The sequence below is a fragment of the Poecilia reticulata genome, chromosome 6, assembly GCF_904066995.2.
Source record: "Poecilia reticulata chromosome 6, P_reticulata-male-v2, whole genome shotgun sequence".
Classification (NCBI taxonomy): Eukaryota; Metazoa; Chordata; class Actinopteri; order Cyprinodontiformes; family Poeciliidae; genus Poecilia; species Poecilia reticulata.
In genome coordinates this window covers 21,122,918-21,146,225 of record NC_088835.1, presented here as the reverse complement: position 1 = coordinate 21,146,225, position 23,308 = coordinate 21,122,918, and the positions used below count along the sequence as shown (strand labels likewise).

General features: G+C 40.4%; 1 protein-coding gene across 4 annotated transcripts; it reads right to left on the bottom strand.

Annotated features, from left to right (window-relative positions):
- Positions 1–5,479: 5,479 nt before the first annotated feature.
- Positions 5,480–23,236, bottom strand: ppp6r2b (protein phosphatase 6, regulatory subunit 2b). 4 transcript variants are annotated; one of them, XM_008412443.3, is made up of 26 exons: positions 22,865–23,236; positions 20,315–20,452; positions 20,045–20,200; positions 19,840–19,938; positions 19,388–19,574; positions 18,361–18,498; positions 18,215–18,280; positions 17,958–18,070; positions 17,773–17,886; positions 17,506–17,626; positions 17,241–17,402; positions 16,468–16,701; positions 16,306–16,370; positions 16,110–16,225; positions 15,940–16,025; positions 15,415–15,492; positions 15,241–15,338; positions 15,101–15,158; positions 14,742–14,863; positions 14,186–14,358; positions 13,938–14,094; positions 11,583–11,665; positions 10,873–11,083; positions 10,653–10,676; positions 9,313–9,447; positions 5,480–7,794 (listed from the first exon to the last, which is right to left on the bottom strand). In XM_008412443.3, exons 3-26 carry the CDS (start codon positions 20,170–20,172, stop codon positions 7,761–7,763), a joined length of 2,802 nt encoding a protein of 933 aa, XP_008410665.2. In that variant the 5' UTR covers positions 20,173–20,200; positions 20,315–20,452; positions 22,865–23,236; the 3' UTR covers positions 5,480–7,760. The 4 variants fall into 4 exon arrangements, with proteins under 4 accessions (XP_008410665.2, XP_008410667.2, XP_008410666.2 ...); XM_008412445.3 differs by having other exon boundaries at positions 11,583–11,662; positions 22,865–23,235; XM_008412444.3 differs by lacking the exon at positions 22,865–23,236 and adding an exon at positions 22,567–22,777.
- Between the last annotated feature and the right edge of the window lie 72 nt (positions 23,237–23,308).

Below are 23,308 nucleotides of genomic sequence, written 5' to 3'. Positions count from 1 at the left end.
CGGAAATAAGAAGATGGATTAATCTAAATACAATTTTTGTGGGAGCTGAAGACTTGGAACGGAGGTGGATGTTTGTCTTCTGACAGGATAACAACTCAAGACATATCAATCTCTTTATTCAGACACAATTATGGTCCATAAACAGACAAAACAAGAATAAAAAGAAGAAAATAATAATAATAATAAAAATATATAATGAAATAATAAATCACCGGCTGCACAGTGGCGCAATTGGTAGAGCTGTTGCCTTGCAGCAAGAAGGTTCTGGGTTCGATTCCCAGCCCTGGGTCTTTCTGCATGGAGTTTGCATGTTCTCCCTGTGCATGCCTGGGTTTTCTCCAGGTACTCCGGTTTCCTCCCACAGTCCAAAAACATGACTGTCAGGTTAATTGGCCTCTCCAAATTGTCCCTAGGTGTGAGTGTGTGTGCATGGTTGTTTGTCCTGTGTCTCTGTGTTGCCCTGCGACAGACTGGCAACCTGTCCAGGGTGAACCCGCCTCTCGCCCGGTACGTTAGCTGGAGATAGGCACCAGCACCCCTCCCGACCCCACTGAGGGACAAGGGTGTAAGAAAATGGATGGATGGATGGATGGATGGATGGATGGATGGATGGATAATCAATCACTGACATATAAACTAATGCACCAATGATTCTACAAACTGGAGAAGAACCTCACTGAGCTTTGAACAGGATTGGTCAAAGTCTGAATGATGCCGTTTTCAGAGTTGGTTAATCTACACATACATCTGTGCATAATGTTTTGAAGCACAGCAGTGTAAGTTGGTACATTGGCATTCACAAACATCTGACTGGCACTACACCATCGGGGCACCCTAAGCAGCATCCTCATGCCATCATTATAAGCGACCTGAAGTTTATTTATACTGCTTTTCCTGTAACCCTGCCAAAGGTGGGCTGTATACATTTGAGTACAGTATGCTTTAAAAAGTGCAAATTTGACAGATGGTGAGCACATGGAGAACCTCCGAAGAAGAATATTAGCTTGTACATATTGAGTACAACGCTGCCTGTAAATGTCTTTATCATCAGACAGGTCAGCGGTGATGTAATGTCAGGGTGAAGTCAGGAAAAGATTATTTAGTGTCTTCTTTGCTCTTAACAATCATGATGTTGCTCTTTTTTGCATTGTATTTAATGTCATGCTGTAACCCACACTCAGAGCAAACCCTTAGCAGTTGCTGCAGACCAGAACTATATGGACAGAATATCACAAGATCGTCAGCGTACATCAGGTGGTTGATGGTTCCATTACCAACCCGACAGCCAGTCCTACATTCATTCAGCATCTTAGATAATTCATCCATATACAGGTTAAAAAGGCAAGGAGATAAAATGCTGCCTTGTCACACACCATTACCCACATAAAAAGAAGATGATACAGAGTTTCCCCATGTTACAGACATATTCTGGTGAGCATACCATACACTAATATTCTTAATAAATATTTCGGAACTCAATTTATGAAACAATTTGTCATGATTAACATGATCAAATGCTTTTGAAGCATCTATAAAACACAAAAATTGTGGTATTATGTCTCTTGTATAAATCTAAGATTTCTTAGAGAGCAAAAATGCACATATTAGTGCCAAGTTTAGGTTTAAAACCAAACTGATTATCAGATGTGGCTAGAAACATCTTGATTCAGCTTAACAGAACCTTCTCCAAAACTTTTGATAAGGTGCTGGCCAGAGCTATGGGCTGATAGTTGTCTTTGCCATTTATTTTACCAGCCCTATCTTTTACAATAGGTACTAAAATCACATACAACATAGAGTTTGGTAAAATTCCATGAATTAAAAACCCGGTGAAACAAATAGCCAACAAAGGAAAAATGTTCCTACTTGCAAATTTTAAGTGCTCAGTAGATATCTTGTCCACACCATATGCCTTATTATTTTTCAACTTCTTAACAATATCACCAACTTCTTGTGAAGAAATAACATCTTTATGCATACCGATGTTCTCTATCACAAAGGGATTGCACTTCCTACAATTAAACAGCTCATAATAGTGTTTCTTCCATAAATTAATAATTTTGTCTGGTCCAGTTACACCATCAATCTTCGTTGGCAAGGATGCTTTTAGATTGTTAACTCTTATTTCTTTCCAAAATTCAGAAGGACTGTCGAGTTGTAATTTTCTTGCTAGTGACTCTGATTTAAGCACATTTCCATTCCTCTTAATAAAGCGTAAGGCATATTTAAAGCTAGCATTTGCTCTCTTCTTGTAGTCAAATACAGGACCATGTTTAGGTTTGCCTGATTCAGCCCACAGTTTGAAAGCCCTTCTGGCCTCTACATGAAGCTCTTTAGCATAATCGTTCCATCCTGGCTTTGCTTTATGTTTTTTAGTTTTATTCAAAGACCTGCCTGAAATAAGAAGGGATTCTACAACCTTCTCATATAGTGAGCACAGCTCTTTGCCATGTTGTTCATTTTTACAGTTTATGTCTAAACATGTAACTGCACTTTTTGGTAAAACAATATCATTCAACAGGATTTCAGAGTGGATGCGGAACAAATTGAGATCTTGCTCAGTCAAATTGTCTCAATATATATTGTCTTCTTGTGTATCATTATTCATGGGCAAAAGGTCTGGTAAATTGCCCAAAAGGGAATATGATCAGATGTTGCAAATTCATAATTAATCCTGATGGTCTCTAAAGAGTCATGTGCATCTTCAGTGGTCTAACCATGATGTTGTGTGCAACGCTTCACTGATGTAAGTGTAGCTGTCAACAGGCAAAAGTATACTGCTAGAGAGAATCAACTCATTGGTGGAACAAAACTGTTTTAGGTGATTAGCAAACAAGGATTTACAATCTGTCACATCAGCATTCATATCACCCACAATGAAAAAACAAGTGGATGGATTGTCCTGTATAAATGACACAACATATGCCAGCCTATTAAGATATTCATCTTCATTCTCTGGATTTTCGTAAGGTGTATATATATTCAATTTAATGAACTTTTTATTTCCAAAACTGTAGATTCACCTGCACCATAAAACTTTTTATGCAGGGAGTCGAGTCTTTCTAGGTCCTGCTTGGGTAGAAAAGTTTCTTGGACGCACAGTACGTCACACATTTCCAGAAGTTTATCCACCACAAGACGACGTGATTTGTCCGCCTCTATATGTCCAACACGCAATCCACGCACATTGTATGATACTATATTAATGTTCATTTATGTATGACGGATTTCCGTGCTATAACACGATTTCTCTCGTGAGGCGCCAGATGTAATCGCAGGTACATGGCGTTGTAACTCAGCCTCACTCCCTGGTCCGGAGGCCCCGCTGTCCGTTTTAGCTCTGGGTTTACGCGCCTCACAATAGCGCGTACGACCCACTCTGGCCAGAGTTGTGGGTCGTACATTTCAGACACTACCTTACACTCTGCCGTGACCTGGAAAGAGCTAAATCTCTTATGCTTGGAGTCAATCCTTCGACATTTCACATGCTTCCCCAATTTTCCAGAGAGATAGGAAGATAGTGTTCCAGCATCTAGCTCAGGTGAGAACAGAGTTGCAAACACACTCACCACTTTGGTTCTAATCACTGGAATGTTGTCCTCGGTTCCAGTGCCAATTATCCCAGCGTTTCTCCGCTGCTCCTTGTTGGGACGCGCGTCCACTCCTCTGCCGTTCTGAATCACTGCGTCTGGAGGCCGCTTCTGCTTTCGAGCCGCCCTCCTCACAACGGTGCTCCATGCTTGGGACTGGGACAGCGCGTCCTCACTCTTTCCCGATAGCTCCGGTGCTAGCGCCGCTGCAGGTCCCTGCGCTGGGGGCCGCCATTTCGACCGTCCGGCTCGGATAAGTTGCAAAGTCTCTCAACGGCAGCCAACCGGCGATTCATAGCTGCTGTAACTTGCTGCGAGGTTTTCGTTCACGCTTGCTTGGGTCTCCATAGTTTCTTTCAGACTCAATACGTCCCTGCTCAGCCGCTCCATTCGGCTAAGAAGGGCTGATGCATCCATGCTGCCAAATCCGACAGGTGGTAGCTCATCCAGGTAATGTGAGACAAACCTGGGAATGTTCTCTCCACATTCTTTGAGCACCTTCAGGCAGTCTTTAATGTTATGAGTATCTTTTTGAGGGCCTTCATGCCTGATGCAGCGCACTGACGTTGTGCAAAATTCAAACAAACGCTTGGACTCTTCAATCCATTCAGACGAGAAGTTGCTTGAGACCAGCAAAACAATCTCATCTTGTGACAGTCCTCATTTTGATGACAAAGTTTAAAAGCTCATCCTCTATGACCACTGTCCCATCTGCCGTTTTATATATAAAAATTTCAGATTTTGTTTGAGAACCACCGCCGCACTTGCCGCCATCTTGGATAAGTCATAAAGCAAAAGGTCTTTGTGTTTAGATCTAAATAAAACTGAGAAACAGCGGCTAGACTTTACATTTGTTGAGGAAAAAATGGACAAGAAATTCAGTCAATAGATTTGAAAAGCTAGAAGAGACATACCCCTAAAAAAACTGACGCTCTAATGGAAGCAAAAAGTAGTTCTGCAAAGTAAAGATTCAGATGCGCTGAATGTAAATGCGCTCCACAATTTTCAGATTTTTCTTAGCTAAAAATAGAAAGCATAATTTTCCTTCTGCTTTACAAGTATTCAACAAATTCATCCGTCATGAAATCCCAGTTTGTAAAACGTGCTAATGAAAAAGATCAGTGGGTATGAATACTTTGCAAGGCACTGTTTATACTAGATAATGGATTTAAAGATTTAGAATTGTTTTTTAATTTATTTTTTTAAATTAAATTTTAGAACATAAACCCAAGGAGGTAAATGAGGCTAATGTGGAAACTTAATGGCACTCAAAATCGAACCATATCCTACCACATTGCAACATACCCGTTATACTCCAACACATACAAACACTTTGGGTCCGACGTGGTTTTTAACTTTGATTAAAGAAGGTTTGAAATATTCCGACCCTGTACACAGCTATTTGCTTTTAACCCTGACATGAAGCAAACCTCAATTTCTGAGAACTTCAAAGAGCCCAAAAGTCCTGGACAGATGAAAGTGAAAAGTTGTAATTGAAGACGACTCTTCAAATACTTTCTTTTTGACGACTCGGCCTATACGCTTCTTTTGCTCTTAACTATACACCATATGACTTTGGAGGGGGAGAGGGGAACACAGAGGGAGGATCAAAAAGAGGCTGCATTTGATAAATCTAGATGTGAAAGACCACTGCAAGAAAGCAGATATGAGGCTCAGCTATGCCACTGGAGGGAAGACGCACTTTGGCAGAGAGCAATGAAGGAAAAAAAGAAAAGAAAAACTAAACAACAAAAAAACTACAGTATCTACATGGTTTGCTTTTTCAAGTCCAACTGCCCCTGCCTCTGAGAAAGGAATAACAAGGTGGCAACTCAAGTACAACTCAGGCATGTCCCTTAAAAAAGTGATTTATTTTTTTTTTTTTCAAAAATAAATATAGCAATGACTCAAGAGACATTTATGCAATTAAAGTCAACTTCTACCCTGAGAAAGAGGAAAAACAAAAAAAAAACTGAAGGAATTATTCTGGTTTATAACGACTCAGGTCAAGTTTTTGTATTAATTTTATAAAGGTTTTATCAAGCATTGGACTGGAGCTCATCTTAAAAGAACTGTTTTTGAGATAAAACAATTACACTGAGACACCCCCGGTTCTCTTCATCGAGGAATAATTTTATATATCCGATTGATCAAAAACATGTTACACTCGTAAGGCTTTCAAGAAACTCAGACATCTACTCCACCTCACTTTGCTTCATTATCAATTCAAATTCCTGTTTTGAACAGACGCATTGTAATTTTGTCTTTTTATACTACAACTCTGTATCAGAAATTACAACTCATGTATTTAAGCCATGACAAATAAGTTTACTTTTTGTTGCAAGTTTTTGGAAGAAATATTTGGATAAGTGTGAAAAAAATATGTTCAAATCTCATCAATTTATGAAAACTTACACAACACCATTGTATTTTTCTGGGGGTTTACTCATTGGCTACCTATGATACACGATGAAAGAAAACCAAAAATATTAATTATTTTGAACTATAAAATCTAAAATCTATTTTAAGTTGCGAGTTGTTAAAAGGGATTCGAGACACCCAGCGATGGGAATGAAATGTCCTGCTAAAGAAGGCAATATTTCAATATTACAAAATAACTAAATGGCAAATGACAGACAAGATCAAAACCTTATTTTTAGTAAAATAGCCACACACAAAAAACTTAAACTAGGGAAAAGCGGCACAAATAATACTTTGTTGTTTTCGAGTTCCGAATAACTCATTTTCCACTCTATATAAATCTTTCAAGTTGAGAAATGATAATAAAAAAAAACAAAAAAAAAAACAAACTTGAGTTGTAAATAACCAGAATCATCTTTTATGTAAGATTTTTGCGGAAGACATCCTGCAGACTACCGGCATGCATTCACATCATGCTCAGTCCTATGCTTCTATATAGGAAGCAAGTAGCAAAGAAACAGGAACTGATGCTGGCCCGTCAACAAAAAACAGACGTCATTATTGCCTTTCAACAGAACACACACACATAAATACACTCGCGCATACTGCAACCTGCAAAACAACCTCATTTCCATACACCGGATTTATTCCAAAAATAGATATAATAATGTTTATATATAATGTTTACATTTATGTTACGTTTACATAATACCAAGAATAGCCACAACCTAATACAGGTTCAAAATTCACAATATTACATTGAAACACCTCTGAAGGGTGGCATGAACGGGTATGTGCACATCATCACCGTGTGTTCTTTTTTTTGTTTTGCTTTTTCTTTTTTTTTTTGCATGTGTTGGTGGATATGGTTGTTGATACATGTGTGTATGGAACTGTGTGTAAGTGTGTGTTACACAGGTGTGCTTTCTTTGTATCCGCATACCTCTCCTTAAACCTGAGATTACGCTCTGTAACAGACAGAGCTCGACACACACACAAACACATGGCTACAGACACATGTATGCAAAGCACACACACACACACGCGCACGCACGCACACATACACACACACTTCTAAATTATGGGTTTTTCAGAATTGAATCGTGATTCTCTCAAACTCCAATACTCTAAATGCAAAGACCATTTCTTTCTCAAGTGATTACGGCTAATGAAAACAGACTGAGAACAATTGAAGCAGCAAAAAAAAAAAAAAACAAAAAAAAAAAAAAATTACATTTCTTATAATAAAATGTCTGCGCTTAATTTTCTAAAGTCAGAGGTGGTTAAACTGGCAACTAGCCAAGTATCTTGGCTGATTATTACAATGCAGCTCTCATTACTAAAGTGTAAACAGTCAAAATCCTGTGCTAGAAAACAAAAACAATCATTGTGGCTTGATTGCAAGAGCAACAAATAGACAGAACCAAATAATCTAAGATTCTGAGTTAAAAGAAGTTGAATTTGGCTGCCTGGCACAATGAAATGCTCTACAGTACCCAGGTTGCCTCCTCGAAGCTCTTTAGTTGTAATTATGTCATGAAGGCGCATATGAGACATCAATACTACCCATGTGTGGATGTCTACTTTCCAGCATAAGTGCTGTTTGACCCCAGAACAGACGATCTTTATTCACTTACATGTCTTCAGACAACAAAAGGGCATTGGGGTTCGGCTAACCGGAAGCAAAAAAGGGGGCATGGCTGCGCGTTGAACAAAAAGAAGTGGGAAAAGTGGGCCTGTGCTGCGGTGCTAGGCCGGTCCATTAGCTGGGGACTGCATCTCTCTGTAATGCAAAAAGCAGAGAGAACATGAATTTGAAGATATTTTTTCTAATGTGCTCCTGGCTTACAACATGTCAGTTCCAAAAAAGAAACATTTAAACTGCTGAAACTTTGCACCAACAAGAAGAGGGAAAAAAATGAATGAAATTTTATTTTTTTATCTGTAGTGTGGAATAAAATTGCTTTGCAAAGAGACCAGTTCTTTTAATTAATCAATAAATTAAACAGGGAGGCTGAGCAAAGTAATGACACGCTTAACTATTGTGTCAATACTTGTCATTACTCCTACTAACATCAGGAGGCACACACATTCCAATAATTCGCTTTGGTTACTTCGGTCCGATCAGATCCAAAACATGGCAAAAAATGTGCATTAACCATAAATAGGTATGTTTCTGATTAAATAAAAAAAAAACCCTAATACTATTATTTTCAATTGTTCTTTAACACAGAGGGAACCACTGCAATTTTGTTATAGTGACATAATGACATTTGAAAATCTAATCTATTTAAGCAACGTGTTCACTTTGTCTTTACAATGGGAACAACAGGCAGATCAGGGTTTGCATCAACCTTTGTGTGTAAACAAAGAAAACAAATTGCTTGACTTTTCACAACAATATGGGTCAGGAGGTCAAATTGAACTGGGATTAAAATAAGATCAAGATCTCACACTGTTTGTAGAATGGCAGGGTTTTTATGGAAGTTAAGAAACTTACAATTTAATCATGTGAATCTGTCCAACATATTACAGTTAACTTACAAAATCATTTTAGGAAATATGATTTTTTAATGTTCCACATTTTAAGACAACATGCTAAGTTAAGCTTTTACTTTTGAAAGGGCCATGTTATAAGTACAATAATTTCTTCTTCATGGTAAAGAAAATGCAGCCAAGAAATGTGGCCAGACCGAAGTGATTAAATTACACACAATAATTCATCCATTAAGACAATCAATTACCGATTATGGAACTATGCACCACTCCTATTTCTGAAGGACCGTGTTCCCACAGATCGGTGCATTGCTGAGTTTCACTGAGCAGCACAAATCGTTTTGCACAACATGATAGAAGCTGGTTTCAAACAGAGAGGACGGCTGCTGGCTGCTGCCGTGACCACAGACTTGGTGTAGATGCTGATAAAATGCTAAAAGCTTTCATTAGATATAAGGATTCATTCAAATATTGTTCATATTTATTCCAGATGACAAATACCTCAAAGCCAAATTTCCAACATCAGAACAAAGCACAGATCAGGACTCAAGACTATGAACTGATTAATATTACCACTGATTGTTTTTTTTAATTACTGTGTTAATGTTTTTAATAGCCTATCAAGAAGAGACAAGGATGAGTCAGGTTGATATACCACCACATCGAGATAAAACTGACTGGCATGACAGACAGACAGCGGCTCTACTCCTTCTGCATTTAACAGAATGTAACCTTGTGTTTGTTGATCTCACCTCTCCCTGAGAAATGTGTATACTGAACACCCAATCAAAGAGCAAACACTCACTGTGTGACCGCGGCAGACTGGTTGGTTGGACTGGCGGTAACTGTGCTAGAGCTGTTTCCATGTTTCTTTTCTTTTTCATCTTCTTTGTCTTTGTCCTTGATTGATAGTCCATCTATAGGCACCTTTTCTCCTTCACTGAAAAACAACAAAACAGTGTGTAGGTGAAATAAAAAAAAAAATAAAAATAATCAAAACTCTGTCAAGAAAGTCTCTTATACCTATATTTTTTTTACTTTTTCCCCCTCGGCTTACAGTGACATAAAGTATTAATATCTCCTCATCTTTTTTATTTTCCCCCCCATTTAAAAACCATAAAACTTAAAGGTGCTTTATTGGGATTTAATGTGACAGACATTAACAAAAGCAGTGTGTAAATTGTGACGTGGAAAGAAAATGATACACAGCTTACTGAATTTTTATAACTAAAAAGCAAAAACTAAAAGTACGCTGTGCCATTGATTCAATGCATCTAAAAAACAATATTTTGCAAAAGCATCTTTTGGAGCAGTTATACCAGAAAGACTATCTGATTTTTTTTTTCCTGCCATATTTACACATCAAGAAGGACATCAACTGTTTAGATGGATGCATGTGTCTTTGAAGGTTTGCTACACTGCTTGGATTGAGATTTTGTAAGAACTCAATCCATGTAATGTAAAAAACATGCAATTTCTTTTGATTCACAATAATGCACTATTTTGTTAGTCCATCACATAAAATATATCAAGGTTTGCCATTGTGATCTCAAAAAATATGGAAAAGTTTAAGGGTTGTGAATGCATTTATCATCTTCTCTGGGAATTTGTCTCTAATGCGCTCATAGCAACCCGTACATCCACCAAAGTGATTCTGCAACACACACAGGGCTCAAAATAATCAGTAAGTCAGCTAGGAGAGGGTGTGTGTTGATGTTCTTTAGTTTAAAGTAGCATCTAATGAACTGTAGCATGCTCTTTGGTGCACTGTTAGTCATTTCCTAATGAACCAATCTGTTAGAATGTCAATCAACTGAAATGGTGGCACTTTGCTGATAGCATGCTATCTGACAGACTGTTAGTTGTATGCAGCTCTACACAAAAAACACAAAGTTCATAAGTCGAATACAATCTCATAATCTCTTCCAGCAGTAAGCTTCATGTTCTGGAGAAATCCTCAAATAAGAAGTGTCCTGGATAAAAGGTCGTAGGTTAGTGCATGTTCTGTGTGAGTTAGAATTAACAAGAATGGCAAAATGGAAATATCACTCCACGTCCTGGGAAATGCGACGAGCAAATAAGAGCATTTTAAATCCATCAGGACGACATTCCATACGTTGCACAGGCACCTACAGTGCAACATACCGTTTGAATGCAGGTCGGAAAACTCTGGAACGAAGGGGACACGAGAAAGGAGGGGACACAAGGTAGGAGAATGATAACAGGGAGGATGAAGAGGTAAAAATTGTGAAGAAAAGAAATTTTAGAATAGAGCGCAAAAAACGTCTCCGGGTGGAAAACAGCAAGACAAGGTGGACACACCAGACAGAGCAGCTGCTTGTTCTCTGTGCGTGAGAATGAGTACCTCGTGAAGACTGCCCTCTCATTTTTGGCATCCACAGTCAGTCGGATAGTCTCCTTCCCTGCACCTGTGGTGATGGTCTCCGTGGTAACCGTCTCATTGGAAGTGGACTCTGTCTTTCCTTCCTCTTCATCGCTGTCTGAGTTGCTGGAGGAGGAACTGTCCGATGCCACAAGAGGAGCTTTTCTTGCCACACAAGCACTCCACACACATGCTGCGTAGGAAAGACAAAAAAAGAAAAAAAGTCTGTCTTAAACTAAGATTGTCATTTAAAACAAAACAAAACAAAAAAAAAAACACAGTTAACATAATTCAGATAAAACTACATGGCATCAACCAATGCATGGCATCCACATGCTTCATCATGTTGTAAAACGAGTGTGGTTTATCGCTCCTGAAGGATGGTTTGATCTTTCTTTCATAAAAGTATAAAACATTTTTGTCAATCTCTAGACCTTTGGCCACAACTGCAGAGTAACAGCAGGTTTTCGGAGCATGTAGCAATCAGTAAAGAGCTGCTGAAGTTTCTTAAGTTCTTAGCATCATGCATTGGTGTATGCATGATGCTTTGTGGTTGTGCAAATGGTTCTTAAGATGCTGTAATGCTGGAGCCAGTAAGTGCAAAGCTGTAAAAAGTGCTGCACATGCCAAGTACCTGTCAGGGATTATATAACTCAATTTATCATTTGAACAGCCATTCTGCATCAACTCACGGTTGGGGTTTGGTTTGGTGCTGTCTGAACTGCTCAGGTCTGAGTCCACAGGAGAGCTGCTTCTGGGGCCCGTTTCAGAGCTGCTGGACATTTAATCATACAAACATAAAAGCCTAACATACATGCATGATAAGTCAGACAAAATTTAAAATTCAGAGTCAATTTGTGTCCTTCATAACCTTGTTGCAGTGCATATATTTGTAAAGGAAAGTACATTTTTTTAACAGCAAAATTTTCTGAATACCAATAGATGAAAAGACAAATCAGTTATCAGTAATGTGAGGGAACTAATATTATTGGTGTCAGTTTGTCCATCCATCCATCCATCTTCACCTTCATCCGGGGTCGGGTCGCGGGGGCAGCAGCTTCAGAAGGGAGGCCCAGACTTCCCTCTCCCCAGCCACTTCTTCCAGCTCCTCCGGGGGAATCCCAAGGCGTTCCCAGGCCAGCCGAGAGACGTAATCCCTCCAGCGTGTCCTGGGTCTTCCCCGAGGCCTCCTCCCGGTGGGACGTGCCCGGAACACCTCACCAGGGAGGCGTCCAGGAAGCATCCTTACCAGATGCCCGAGCCACCTCAACTGGCTCCTCTCGACGTGGAGGAGCAGCGGCTCTACTCTGAGTCCCTCCCGGATGACCGAGCTTCTCACCCTATCTCTAAGGGAGAGCCCAGCCACCCTGCGGAGGAAACCCATTTCGGCCGCTTGTACCCGTGATCTCGTTCTTTCGGTCATGACCCAAAGCTCATGACCATAGATGAGGGTGGGAACGTAGATCGACCGGTAAATCGAGAGCTTCGCTTTTTGGCTCAGCTCTCTCTTCACCACGACGGACCGGTACAGCGCCCGCTTCACAGTAGACGCTGCCCCAATTCGCCTGTCGATCTCCCGCTCCCTTCTTCCCTCATTCGTGAACAAGATCCCCAGATACTTAAACTCCTCCACTTGAGGCAGGACGACCCCCCTGACCCGGAGAAGGCACTCTACCCTTTCCGGCTCAAGACCATGGCCTCGGATTTGGAGGCACTGAGCCTCATCCCGGCCGCTTCACACTCGGCTGCGAACCGCTCCAGTGAGAGCTGCAGATCACGTTCCGATGAAGCCAACAGGACCACATCATCCGCAAAAAGCAGAGATGCGATCCTAAGGCCACCAAAACGGATCCCCTCAACACCTCGGCTGCGCCTAGAAATTCTGTCCATAAAAGTAATGAACAGAATCGGTGACAAAGGGCAGCCTTGGCGGAGTCCAACTCTCACCGGAAACGAGCCCGACTTACTGCCGGCAATGCGGACCAGACTCTGACACCGGTCATACAGGGACCTGACAGCCCGTATCAAAGGGCCCGGTACCCCATACTCCCGGAGTACCCCCACAGGGCCCCCCGAGGGACACGGTCGAACGCCTTCTCCAAGTCCACAAAACACATGTAGACTGGTTGGGCGAACTCCCATGCACCCTCCAGGACCCTGCTGAGGGTGTAGAGCTGGTCCAGTGTTCCACGACCAGGACGAAACACACACTGCTCTTCCTGAATCCGAGGTTCGACTATCCGACGAACCCTCCTCTCCAGGACCCCTGAATAGACCTTACCAGGGAGGCTTAAGAGTGTGATCCCCCTGTAATTGGAGCACACCCTCCGGTCCCCCTTTTTAAACAGGGGGACCACCACCCCAGTCTGCCAGTCCAGGGGAACTGCCCCCGATGTCCATGCGATATTGCAGAGTCGCGTTAGCCAACACAACCCCGCAACATCCAGAGCCTTAAGGAACTCCGGGCGGATCTCATCCACCCCCGGGGCCCTGCCACCGAGGAGCTTTTTGACCACCTCGGCGACCTCGTCCCCAGAGATTGGAGAGCCCAGCCCAGAGTCCCCATGCTCAGCTTCCTCAACAGAAGGCATGTTGGTGGGATTGAGGAGGTCTTCAAAGTATTCCGCCCACCGGCCCACAACGTCCCGAGTTGAGGTCAGCAGCGCACCATCCCCACTATAAACAGTGTTGGTGCTGCACTGCTTCCCCCTCCTGAGACGCCGGATGGTGGACCAGAATCGCCTCGAAGCCGTACGGAAGTCTGTCTCCATGGCCTCTCCAAACTCCTCCCACGCCCGAGTTTTTGCCTCAGCGACAACCCGAGCCGCATGCCGTTTCGCCCGCCGGTACCCAGGTGTCAGTTTGTGATATTGCAAAAAGATTGTTGAAATTAGATTATTCTAACTTACCAAAATTAATGACATACAATATTTTCTCAGATTTAAAGGCTAAGGTAAAATTAATAATTCAGTACAGGTGACAAGCAAAATGAAGGCATTTTTAAAAAAGAAATTACTTCAAATATATTTTAAACTAAGGAAACTCACCAACAGAAAGGTTGAAAATCTGTGAACTTGGCCCACCCTTTATCTTCCGTCTCTGTTGCAGCTGGCTGGGAGACCGGAGCGTCCCAGGGGGAAAACGCTGCTCCAGCCGCAGGAGCTGTGGAGTTCACCTCTCCAAAGTCTGCAACCCAGTCAGAACCTAACAAAAAAAAAAAAAAAAAGAGTAAAAGACACCAACTCTGATACTATGGTATACTGTACAAATGTTGCAACATGTACATATATCTTACTTGGAGGTGCACATGTCTGGCCCTGGCTTGAAAACGGATCAAATTCATCTTTATTGTCTTCCTCCTCAGAATCAGAGTCTGCAGGTCTGTCAGGAGCGTCGGTGCTGGAAGCTGCTGTCCTCTCACACGTCTGACTGGCTGCTTGGCTTTGGGAGGAAGGGGAGCCACCGAACCTTGTCAAAAACAAAACTACATACTTTAATATGTCTATGCAAGCTAATGCAGAAATTTCGTATTTAGAATAAAGTATTTGAAGGTTTTGCTATTTTGTAAGTTTACGACAACAAACTTCAATGTATTTTGAGTGAATTTTATGTGATTCATCGCCACAAAATAGCAAATAACTGGAGTCAAAAAAATATGCAAGTTTTTTTATCTTTGTTTGCAAATATAAATTTAGAATCAGTTTTCTACCACACAGTGTTTTGCATCATTTTTTCTTCCACTCAAAATTTATACACATCTTATTTAACCATTATAAAACACTATGATGTTTGCGGCTAAGGGAATGCAAATATCAAGCATTGTACTGAAATTAATAGAGGATTCTGTCAACCTGTTTCTTGACTTTGTTTGTGTTGCATAGTTGATTTCTTTTTCCTCCCATATGTCTTCTTCATCATCATCAAAAGGTTGAATCCTTTCCTTAGAACACGCCTCAAACACAGCTGTGTTGGCCTGCAAAAAATAGGGCTACATTTTCAATACAGTATCATTGAAAATGATACTGTACTGAATCATTTTCAATGATACTGAAAGATCAAACTTCTTTGGGATCAAAGAAGTTTGATCCCAAACTTCTTTGATTCCAAAGAAGTTTGGGATCAAACTTCTTTGATCCCAAGAAGTTTGAAAACAAACAAAAAAAAAAATGCAAGAAAGATCAAAAGGTATGAACGATATAAATACACTCACACCGTCATAGCCCACATCAATGTTGATATTGATCTCAGCAATTCGGTCAAACGTTGCACTGAAACGATAAAGAATCACCCAGTCAGCACAGAAACTTCTGAGCTGATTGGAGCAAAGAGAACAGGCGTCAGTTCATTTACCCAATGTTGTCGTCATGATCCGTGAACTCATCGTCATTAAAGCCAAACTGATCTACAAAGTTAGCCGTCATCTGCTGGATCTGATAGTCTGAAAAGGCCTTAAAGACAAAACCGCAACAGTCAGAGCACAATGGATTATGAAACAAAAACAGAATATTTAGTCAGCATGTATACCTGCTGCATTGTGAGCTCTTTAGGGAAGGGGCTCTCCATGTCATCCTCTGAAGAAGATCGAGGGTTTCCGGTTCCAACCTAAACGCATCAGCATGGATAATTTAACTTTCTGCATTTGAATAAAAACAACGGTAACACTTTATTTGAAGGGATGTACATAAGACTGACATGACACTGTCATAAACATGACAGAACACCTGTCATGAACATGAAGAAGTCTTTATGAATGTTGATGACAGTTGACATGAAAAGTGCCAACTTTGCATGATTTTGTAAATTATGATAATTGAATAAAAAGTTGGCATTTTTAATGGACTTTCAATGCAACTTTTAGCGCACCTTTGCATTAAAAGTATCATTATTTACCGAATGACACTTCATGACAACTGTCATAAACATTCATAAAGACTTCTTCATGTTCATGACAGGTGTTATGTCATGTTTATGACAGCGTCATGTCAGTCTTATGTACACCCCTTCAAATAAAGCGTTACCAAAACAACTACTACATACTGCCGAACTTACCAGGTCTATGGTGTTTTTTCTATTGGTTTCTGACAGTGTGTGTTCCACAAAGGTTTCCCAGCGCCCTCTGTAGTCCTCTGGCAGCTCTGCAACCAACAGAACAAATAATTTTAACATTTCTGCATGAATGTTTACAATTAAAGCTTTGTTTGCATTACTATCAATCGTACCTGTGATAAGGTTACCGATTTGAGTGTGAACTGGGCCTTTTTCCAGGTTGTGCACCACAGTGTTGGCAATCCTTGTCAAATGTCCCATGTATCCTCTTCTCATGCCGCCTTCTGACCTGACCGAACACATTATACTTTTAAAATCTGGTTTTATGCTCGTGCTGCAAAATTCGATTACGATGCCAAAGGTCCTTACTGGATTTTATCATTCTCCTCCCAAGCCTCCAGAATCCTCTGGACAAGGTGGCAGTGTTGGAACAACTTTCAAGAGAAAGAAACATTTAGGTAATAAAACTCAACAAAAAAAGGTCATGTCATTTAGGTTGACTAAAAGGCATCTGGAAACAAAGAGACCTACATGAGTCACCATTAAGTTGTGGGCAGAGTTGTCGGAGGTGACTGACGGTTCAGAGGTTGGGGCCTCACTTGTATTCTGCTCTTGAGGTGCGTCTGGAGAAGGCATGGACTTATCCTGGGAACTGAAGCCGGGCTGCAGTCTCATTTCATGGGCACACGGCCGGACGATGGCAGCAACACAAAGCTCCGCTTGAAGGTGCAGGAAGTTGTTCCAGTTGTACTTAAAGAATAAGTCCTGAAAATGGCAGATATTTTACACATTACAAAAACACCTGCCTTTGTTTAATTATACTTTTTAATATATTAACACAACGAAATAATTCTCGATACTTATTTTTTATTAACTGAATGAACCTTTTTCATTTCTATTTAAATTATCGCAGACACAAATTAATTCACTGATACAAAGTATTTAACTGTGGCACATTTGAACCATGATGCTGAAGTCATAACATTCTGCCCAACAAGCACCTAAAAACTACTACTAAATTCATGAATTGTTTATTCCATAGTTTTTGTTTGGGTCTATATATCAAAACAACAACAAATAAGTGTCTTATAACATTAGTCTAAATGTGATAATCATGTCATTTAGAAGGAACAGGAATAAAAGCAACCAGATCAGGTACTTTTATTAAAAATGTTTGTGTATAAGTCATGAAGTTGTAAAAGCCTCGTGTTTTTACTGGAGGTCATCAAACTTCAAGACTCTCCTAGCAGCTCATGCTTAATCTCCACAATTTGAAAATACTGTGCAACTACAGTGTGTCTCACCAGAAGGAGATCCATGGTATTGAGCCTGCAGAGCTCCTGAGCTACGACTGCGTGGCTGGCAGAGCTGGTGTAAAGCAGAGAGGCCACGAGTCTGGCCACATGCAGGCGTGTGTTCCCCAGCGGTTCCTCAAGCACACCCAGAGTAGTCAGCATGGGATCTCGCTATAAAATGCATAAATGGCAGAGACTTTCAGATCCTATATATGGCGTGAATGTTTCTGGTTACCTGAATGACCTATGAATTATCTTTTCTGTGTTTCTGTACCTTAGGTGGTTCCAGAAGTAGCTGGTGAAAGTGAATTAGGTGTGGTTGAATAGCCAACAAAATGCTGCTGTTAACGGTGTAACTTCTCTCAAACCCCTGAGCATCCATGACACCATCCACCCTGTCATAAAAACGGAAGTTTAAACAGATTTATAAATGAAAACAGAATAAAAAATATACATAAAACAATCAGTACAGATAGATTAAAGTATAAGTAATCATTTGAAAAGATCTGAAAATCCTTAAAAGGAAATCAGAGTCTCTTACACAGGCCTACGGATCTCCAACAGGGTCAGAAGAACTTGAATCCCACTGACAATGCAGCTTTCAGCCCTCTCTCCTGAAAACATATTCTGAAGCAGCTGTTCGACACACTCCTGCCTGTAAAGACACACCGGAGCATGTTATCATCGCCACAATCGGGTCAGTGAGAGTAAAGGTCTGCGACTTACGATTCCAGCACAGTGAGCAGCGGGTCGGGCTGGGAAATCTCTTGCAGCTGACTGGCCTGATCTCTGCTGAGACGAATGATGTCACACAGTGTCTGAGAAGCATTTGTCTGCCTCTGTGTAGAAAAAGAGCAAAAAAAGAAAGTGAAAAAAAAACGAGGCAAAGATATTAACCTTTTAACATTTTTCTCTGCTAAAAAACTATTTTAACTTTTACTCAAAAAAAACCAACAACAAAAACAACAACTTTTCTCATCTACCTCTTCATCTCTCTCAGGGTGAATGAGCTCTATGAGTCTCTGGGCCAGTTTCTGTTCATTCAACCACTAATAGGGGCAAACATTACAATAAATGACACAGCAGAGAATATTTGGATTAAAAACATTAAACAGGAAGCTTTGCTTACAGTGAGGGTCTCGAGCCGAAGTGGAGGTGGCTCCACACAGCTGATAAGGCGTAGCAGCACATCCATCATGGCAGACGTATCTATATGCTTCAGGACCAATGAAAGGAATCCTTCCTTTTTTCGCAGGAAACTGATGACCTGCACAGCACAGACGTCAAACAAACTGATGTGACAACATTTTGATGATGTACAGATGTGCAGAGTTGCTCTAAGCACATAAAAAGTTAACATGCTGCATTAAAGCTGCATTTTCAAGAAACACACAATAGTGCAGTTGTTAAAGCCTTTGAAACACTTTTTACTTGAGAACCTAAACAAAGTATTGCATGATTTCAAGATGGCAGGAAAAATCTATATAGTTTTTATTTTTTTCCCCCCAACTGTACTCAGTGTTTGTATTTAGCACCAGCTACAAGAAAACTTGTCAGAGGTTGACAAAAAACTTAGTTTAGATGTGCAAAGTTGCAAGCGACATATCCAAAATGACTTCCAGCACTACTGCAACAAAAAATTGTTTCAGCCAGGTATTGCTCCACGTGAGCTGAATACAAATGGAAAGCACTTTTATTTGTAAACTATGTATTCACATGACTTGGTCTATCTTATAAAATCTTAATAAGATATAAGGAAGTGTGTGGTTGTAAATGTGCCAAAATGTGAAAAGGTTTTACAGCCAATGCAGTAAACAGTGATTTCAAAAGTAAATGAATATGTAAACATGAATATGTAAACACAAATCTCCATGTGAAATACATTTTTTTCAACAGTTTTTTTTTTTTTTGGAACTGCTGGATAATTTACCAAGCAGATCTTGGCTTATAAAATGAAAAATAATTTGAAGGCTGGCCCATCTGGATGTTCACATTTCAACAGCGGCAAAACTTGAAAGCCATCCCAGGTGACGGTTAATCTCCCTGTGAGCATTTTCATTTAAATCCAATCTGAATTCAATCACAAGGACACAGAATGTAGCCATCTCTGTCTATGATTATCTGCATTATTGTTGCAGTAGGCGTGTGTGTATTACCTGCTCAGTCTTCCGTGCTATTAGATTCCCAATTGTCTTGCTGAAGAAGGAGGCCAGGAGGGGGTTAAGCGGGGACGGCTGCTCCAGGAAAGCATACAGCTTTTCTAGCAGAGGCTCCTCATTGCCAAGCTTATCATTGATCACCCCTACATCACATGTCAGCAGCTCACATGCTATGTTTGGATACCTGAATTTAAAAAAAAATAAAATCAATCAAGACAAAATCAATCAGCACGTTGAGCACTTTAGTGCACAAGCTATGTTTAAATAAATATGACTGATTAATTTGAACTATTTTGCCTTCTTACATGCGTGTGAAAAGTTTAGTTGTGTGATACGTTTTTTTTAATTCAACCCTAATAAACTCTAGGATAAAGAGGCAAGTAAGCAATCCATTACTGTATACAGCCAGAAAAACTTTGCTTTTCCCTGCTTCACATGAAAATACTCACTTGAAGCGCTTGGTCTCTTCTGCGCCAGCAGGGGGTTCTGTTGTAATCAAACGAACTAGCTCTTGCATGCATTGGTCCTGGCAGAAGAACTGGATGAGTCTGTGAATCCATCACAGAACAATATGCTCAAGACAGCAGAGGCAGAGAATGTCGGCCTAAAAGTCACTTTAAAGTGCTAATGCATATAGGGGATCGATAAATATACCTCCTGTTTTGGGCCTTGCACTCCTGCAGCACGTCTTCCTCGTCCATGAGCTCAGTGAGGGTGACATCCTCCTTGTCTAGCAAAGCCTCCAGATGAGAGGATGTGTGCAAGTCAAACTTCCAAAACATTGTTGGCGTCAGCAGATCTAAAACTTGGCTGCCGAACAGAGAGGGATGAGATACAAAGCTTAGGAACATAGATTATTGGCAAGCACAAAGTCCAGCACTTGAACACATTTTAGAAACAAACAAATGGTATAAATTGTCTTACAGATGAACAAGGAGGAGCTCTCGCTAAACAGCCATCTGCCTTATGACCAGAGCCCGGTCATCAATCGACATCTGCAGATTCACACACTCAAGTCACTCAGCAGCAGCAAACACACAAGCCCAGGAAACTGCCTTTGACCTGGTGAGGAAATGGAATTTAGAAGACAGGAAATAAAGTCAGAAAGATATTCTCTCTGTATTTAAGCTGAACCAAAGCTGAGCATTCTTCTGAGGGAGGAGCAGGAAGCATTGATTCTGTAACTCAACTATCAGTGCCTACTTGTGTATTGATATCACACAGTTCACTTGGAGGTTTCTCTGAAGACCCATCAGCAAACGCCAACAGGCTTCAAGATTGATAGAGATGATTACTGAGAACTCTTGGAAGAAAACAAGAGGGGTCAGATAAAAATCTGAATTAGGGAGAAGACTCACTTATTCACCTCGTGGGATTGATCTTAATAAAACTGACAAGAACTTGGCGCCTTTTACAACCACAAGAATTTTACAACCACAAATAGCCAACACCTTTAAATGCAATCATCAGAGATGTCTACTACACACAAACTGAGGCTTAAAACAACTATCTAAGGCTGTATTTGCCTTTAGGCAACAATAAAAACAGAGCTACATAGATAACAACGTATAGAATTATAATTCTGTCATGGAAGAAGTGAGCCTTTTTTTTTTTTTTTTTTTTACAAAAATCAAACATGTGTTCTCAAATAGTTAAGTTGCAAATAGCTAATCCTTTCAAACACAAGATTTTATCTCGCTGCATTTGAGCCAGAGCTCTGATGATGTGGATGGAAGACCTGAAATAAAAAGCTGACAATGACAACCATCAATTTTTTAACCGAGACAAAAACGCCCTTATTTATATTTGAATTTCTCATCTAAATGGTTTCTGTGCATGTTCATCCAGTTGTAAATATAGTATACAACTTTAAATAGTCATAATTTTCCAGCACAGTAATGAGAAGCTGGTAGAGTAGGCAAAAATTGTGCTCAAGTAGTAAGGTTACTTCAAAAATATTATTATTCAAGCAACGTCTCTCTTTCTGGCTAAAGAGCGACAGAATTTAATTTTTCTCTCTGTATCTAGCTGATGTTGACTGCAACAGTGGTGAAATAGGAAGCAGGCACTCACACTTTGGGATAAACTACTCAAATTTGGCTAATTCTACGTCTGTCTGCCTGTTAACCTTTTTTGTTGAAGTAGCAGGTGATCCCCAAGTGCTGTAAGAAACTGTCGGGAAGAACATGATCCTTATGGACTTTATTAACCAAACCATAGCAATTTTTGTTGTTTTATAACAAAGTGTTTTAAAATGATTGCTGAAGATCTATGATAATGATCATTCAACATGTTTTATGAGTCTAGTGTAATCCTGTGCAGACTTACAGAGTTCGACAACACTGTGGATGTAGCAATGAAGGTCATGTCAGAGAGAAAGATGATGTCCAAGTAAAGGACAATATGCGTTATCTGAATGATGTACTGACCACGCACAGTCTGAGCTTGTTGAGCGAAAGACTGATTCTGCCTTGATGCACTACATAACAAAATCTTCCCTACATGTAGCCATCAGAGCATATACCTCCTCAAAATCATCACAAACACAACAGGCTGTCACATGGTAATAATGCCTTTTGCAAAGTATTGCAAACTTAAACAGAATACAGAGTGGGTTTGCCTCCATTTGAATTTGATCCTATTTTTATTCTTAACTAGAACAATGTGTTTAAGGATTTGCTTTAAAATAAACAGTTAATCCGCCACAAACAGACGCACTCTAAAGAACTCTTGATTAGTAGCTTAATGTGATATCATTGTTGTTTTCTGAGTGTAATTTTTAGCCAACAAGTTCCAAATAAATACCAAAACAAATAGCAAAACTGACCATTCCATGTTGGTCTATATGAAAAAAACGGTCTGGTTGATTTTACTTAAAGGTCAGCTTGGTAGTTTTAACACGTGTTTCTGTGATCTGATATGAGAAATAGAGCTTTTCCCAAAGGTGCAAAAGGCATTTTTAAGTGAAGCCAAGACGAGGAAAAAGCCCGACCACGGTCAGCTTTCGGAGGCCTTTCAAGCACACCGAGTGCAGCTGTAAACTGTTAATTATTCTCTAAAATACTGAACTAAATCTCAGTACCAACAATATCAGGGAAAATGTTCCTCAGCTAATCATACAACTTATCTTTTTCAGTGTGACCCATCGTTTAGCCACGGTGTCTTTTCACACTTACCTTTCGTGCACATAATAAAGTAGCCCGCTAGCACAGCCTCATTCGCTCTGCCGACGCTGCAAACTAATTTAACACGGTGGAGACATGGTGCATTTAGATCCTCAGCTAAGAATGAGCTGTTATTTATCACAGCTGCGGGCTACAGTGTGTTGTGAGACAACGTCCTCCTCGTTCAGACCTAGCTTCAGTGTCTTCCTCCGCCAACTTAACGCAGCGAGGTAGCTCGAACAGTCTTTTTTTTAAATATATATATATATATAGCAGACGCTGTTTCTTCCGAAACGCAACCGGTTCTTACCTCTGTATCATCTTTTCACCGCTCGTTATATGCAGGCTGAACAACAGGAATTGGCGACTTCGGCTGTCAGGTCACTGTAAGGCCCATAGCAGCCTGTAAACTGCGTTGTTAGCCTAACATCCTACTACCCCTTTCCTGGCTGCAATGTCATTTACACTCCGTTACACGGCGGCTGAGCAGCCAAGAGGATGTGTTGACACACGGCGGCCAGAAAAGCGAAGCAGAAAAGCTGTTTGAAATTTAAAAATGGCGACTGACTAAGATGTCATCAAATGGTTGGCTGTAAATCAACTGTGTAAACATAAGTGTATTTTATTATTACTATTATTTTTTTTTTATGTCTCAAGCGGCGTTGCTAGTAGCTAAGTGCATCGGAGAACGCCCCCTTCCTTTTTTAAGCAGCAATGCAGAAAAAAAACAAACAAAAAGAAAACAAACTAGTAA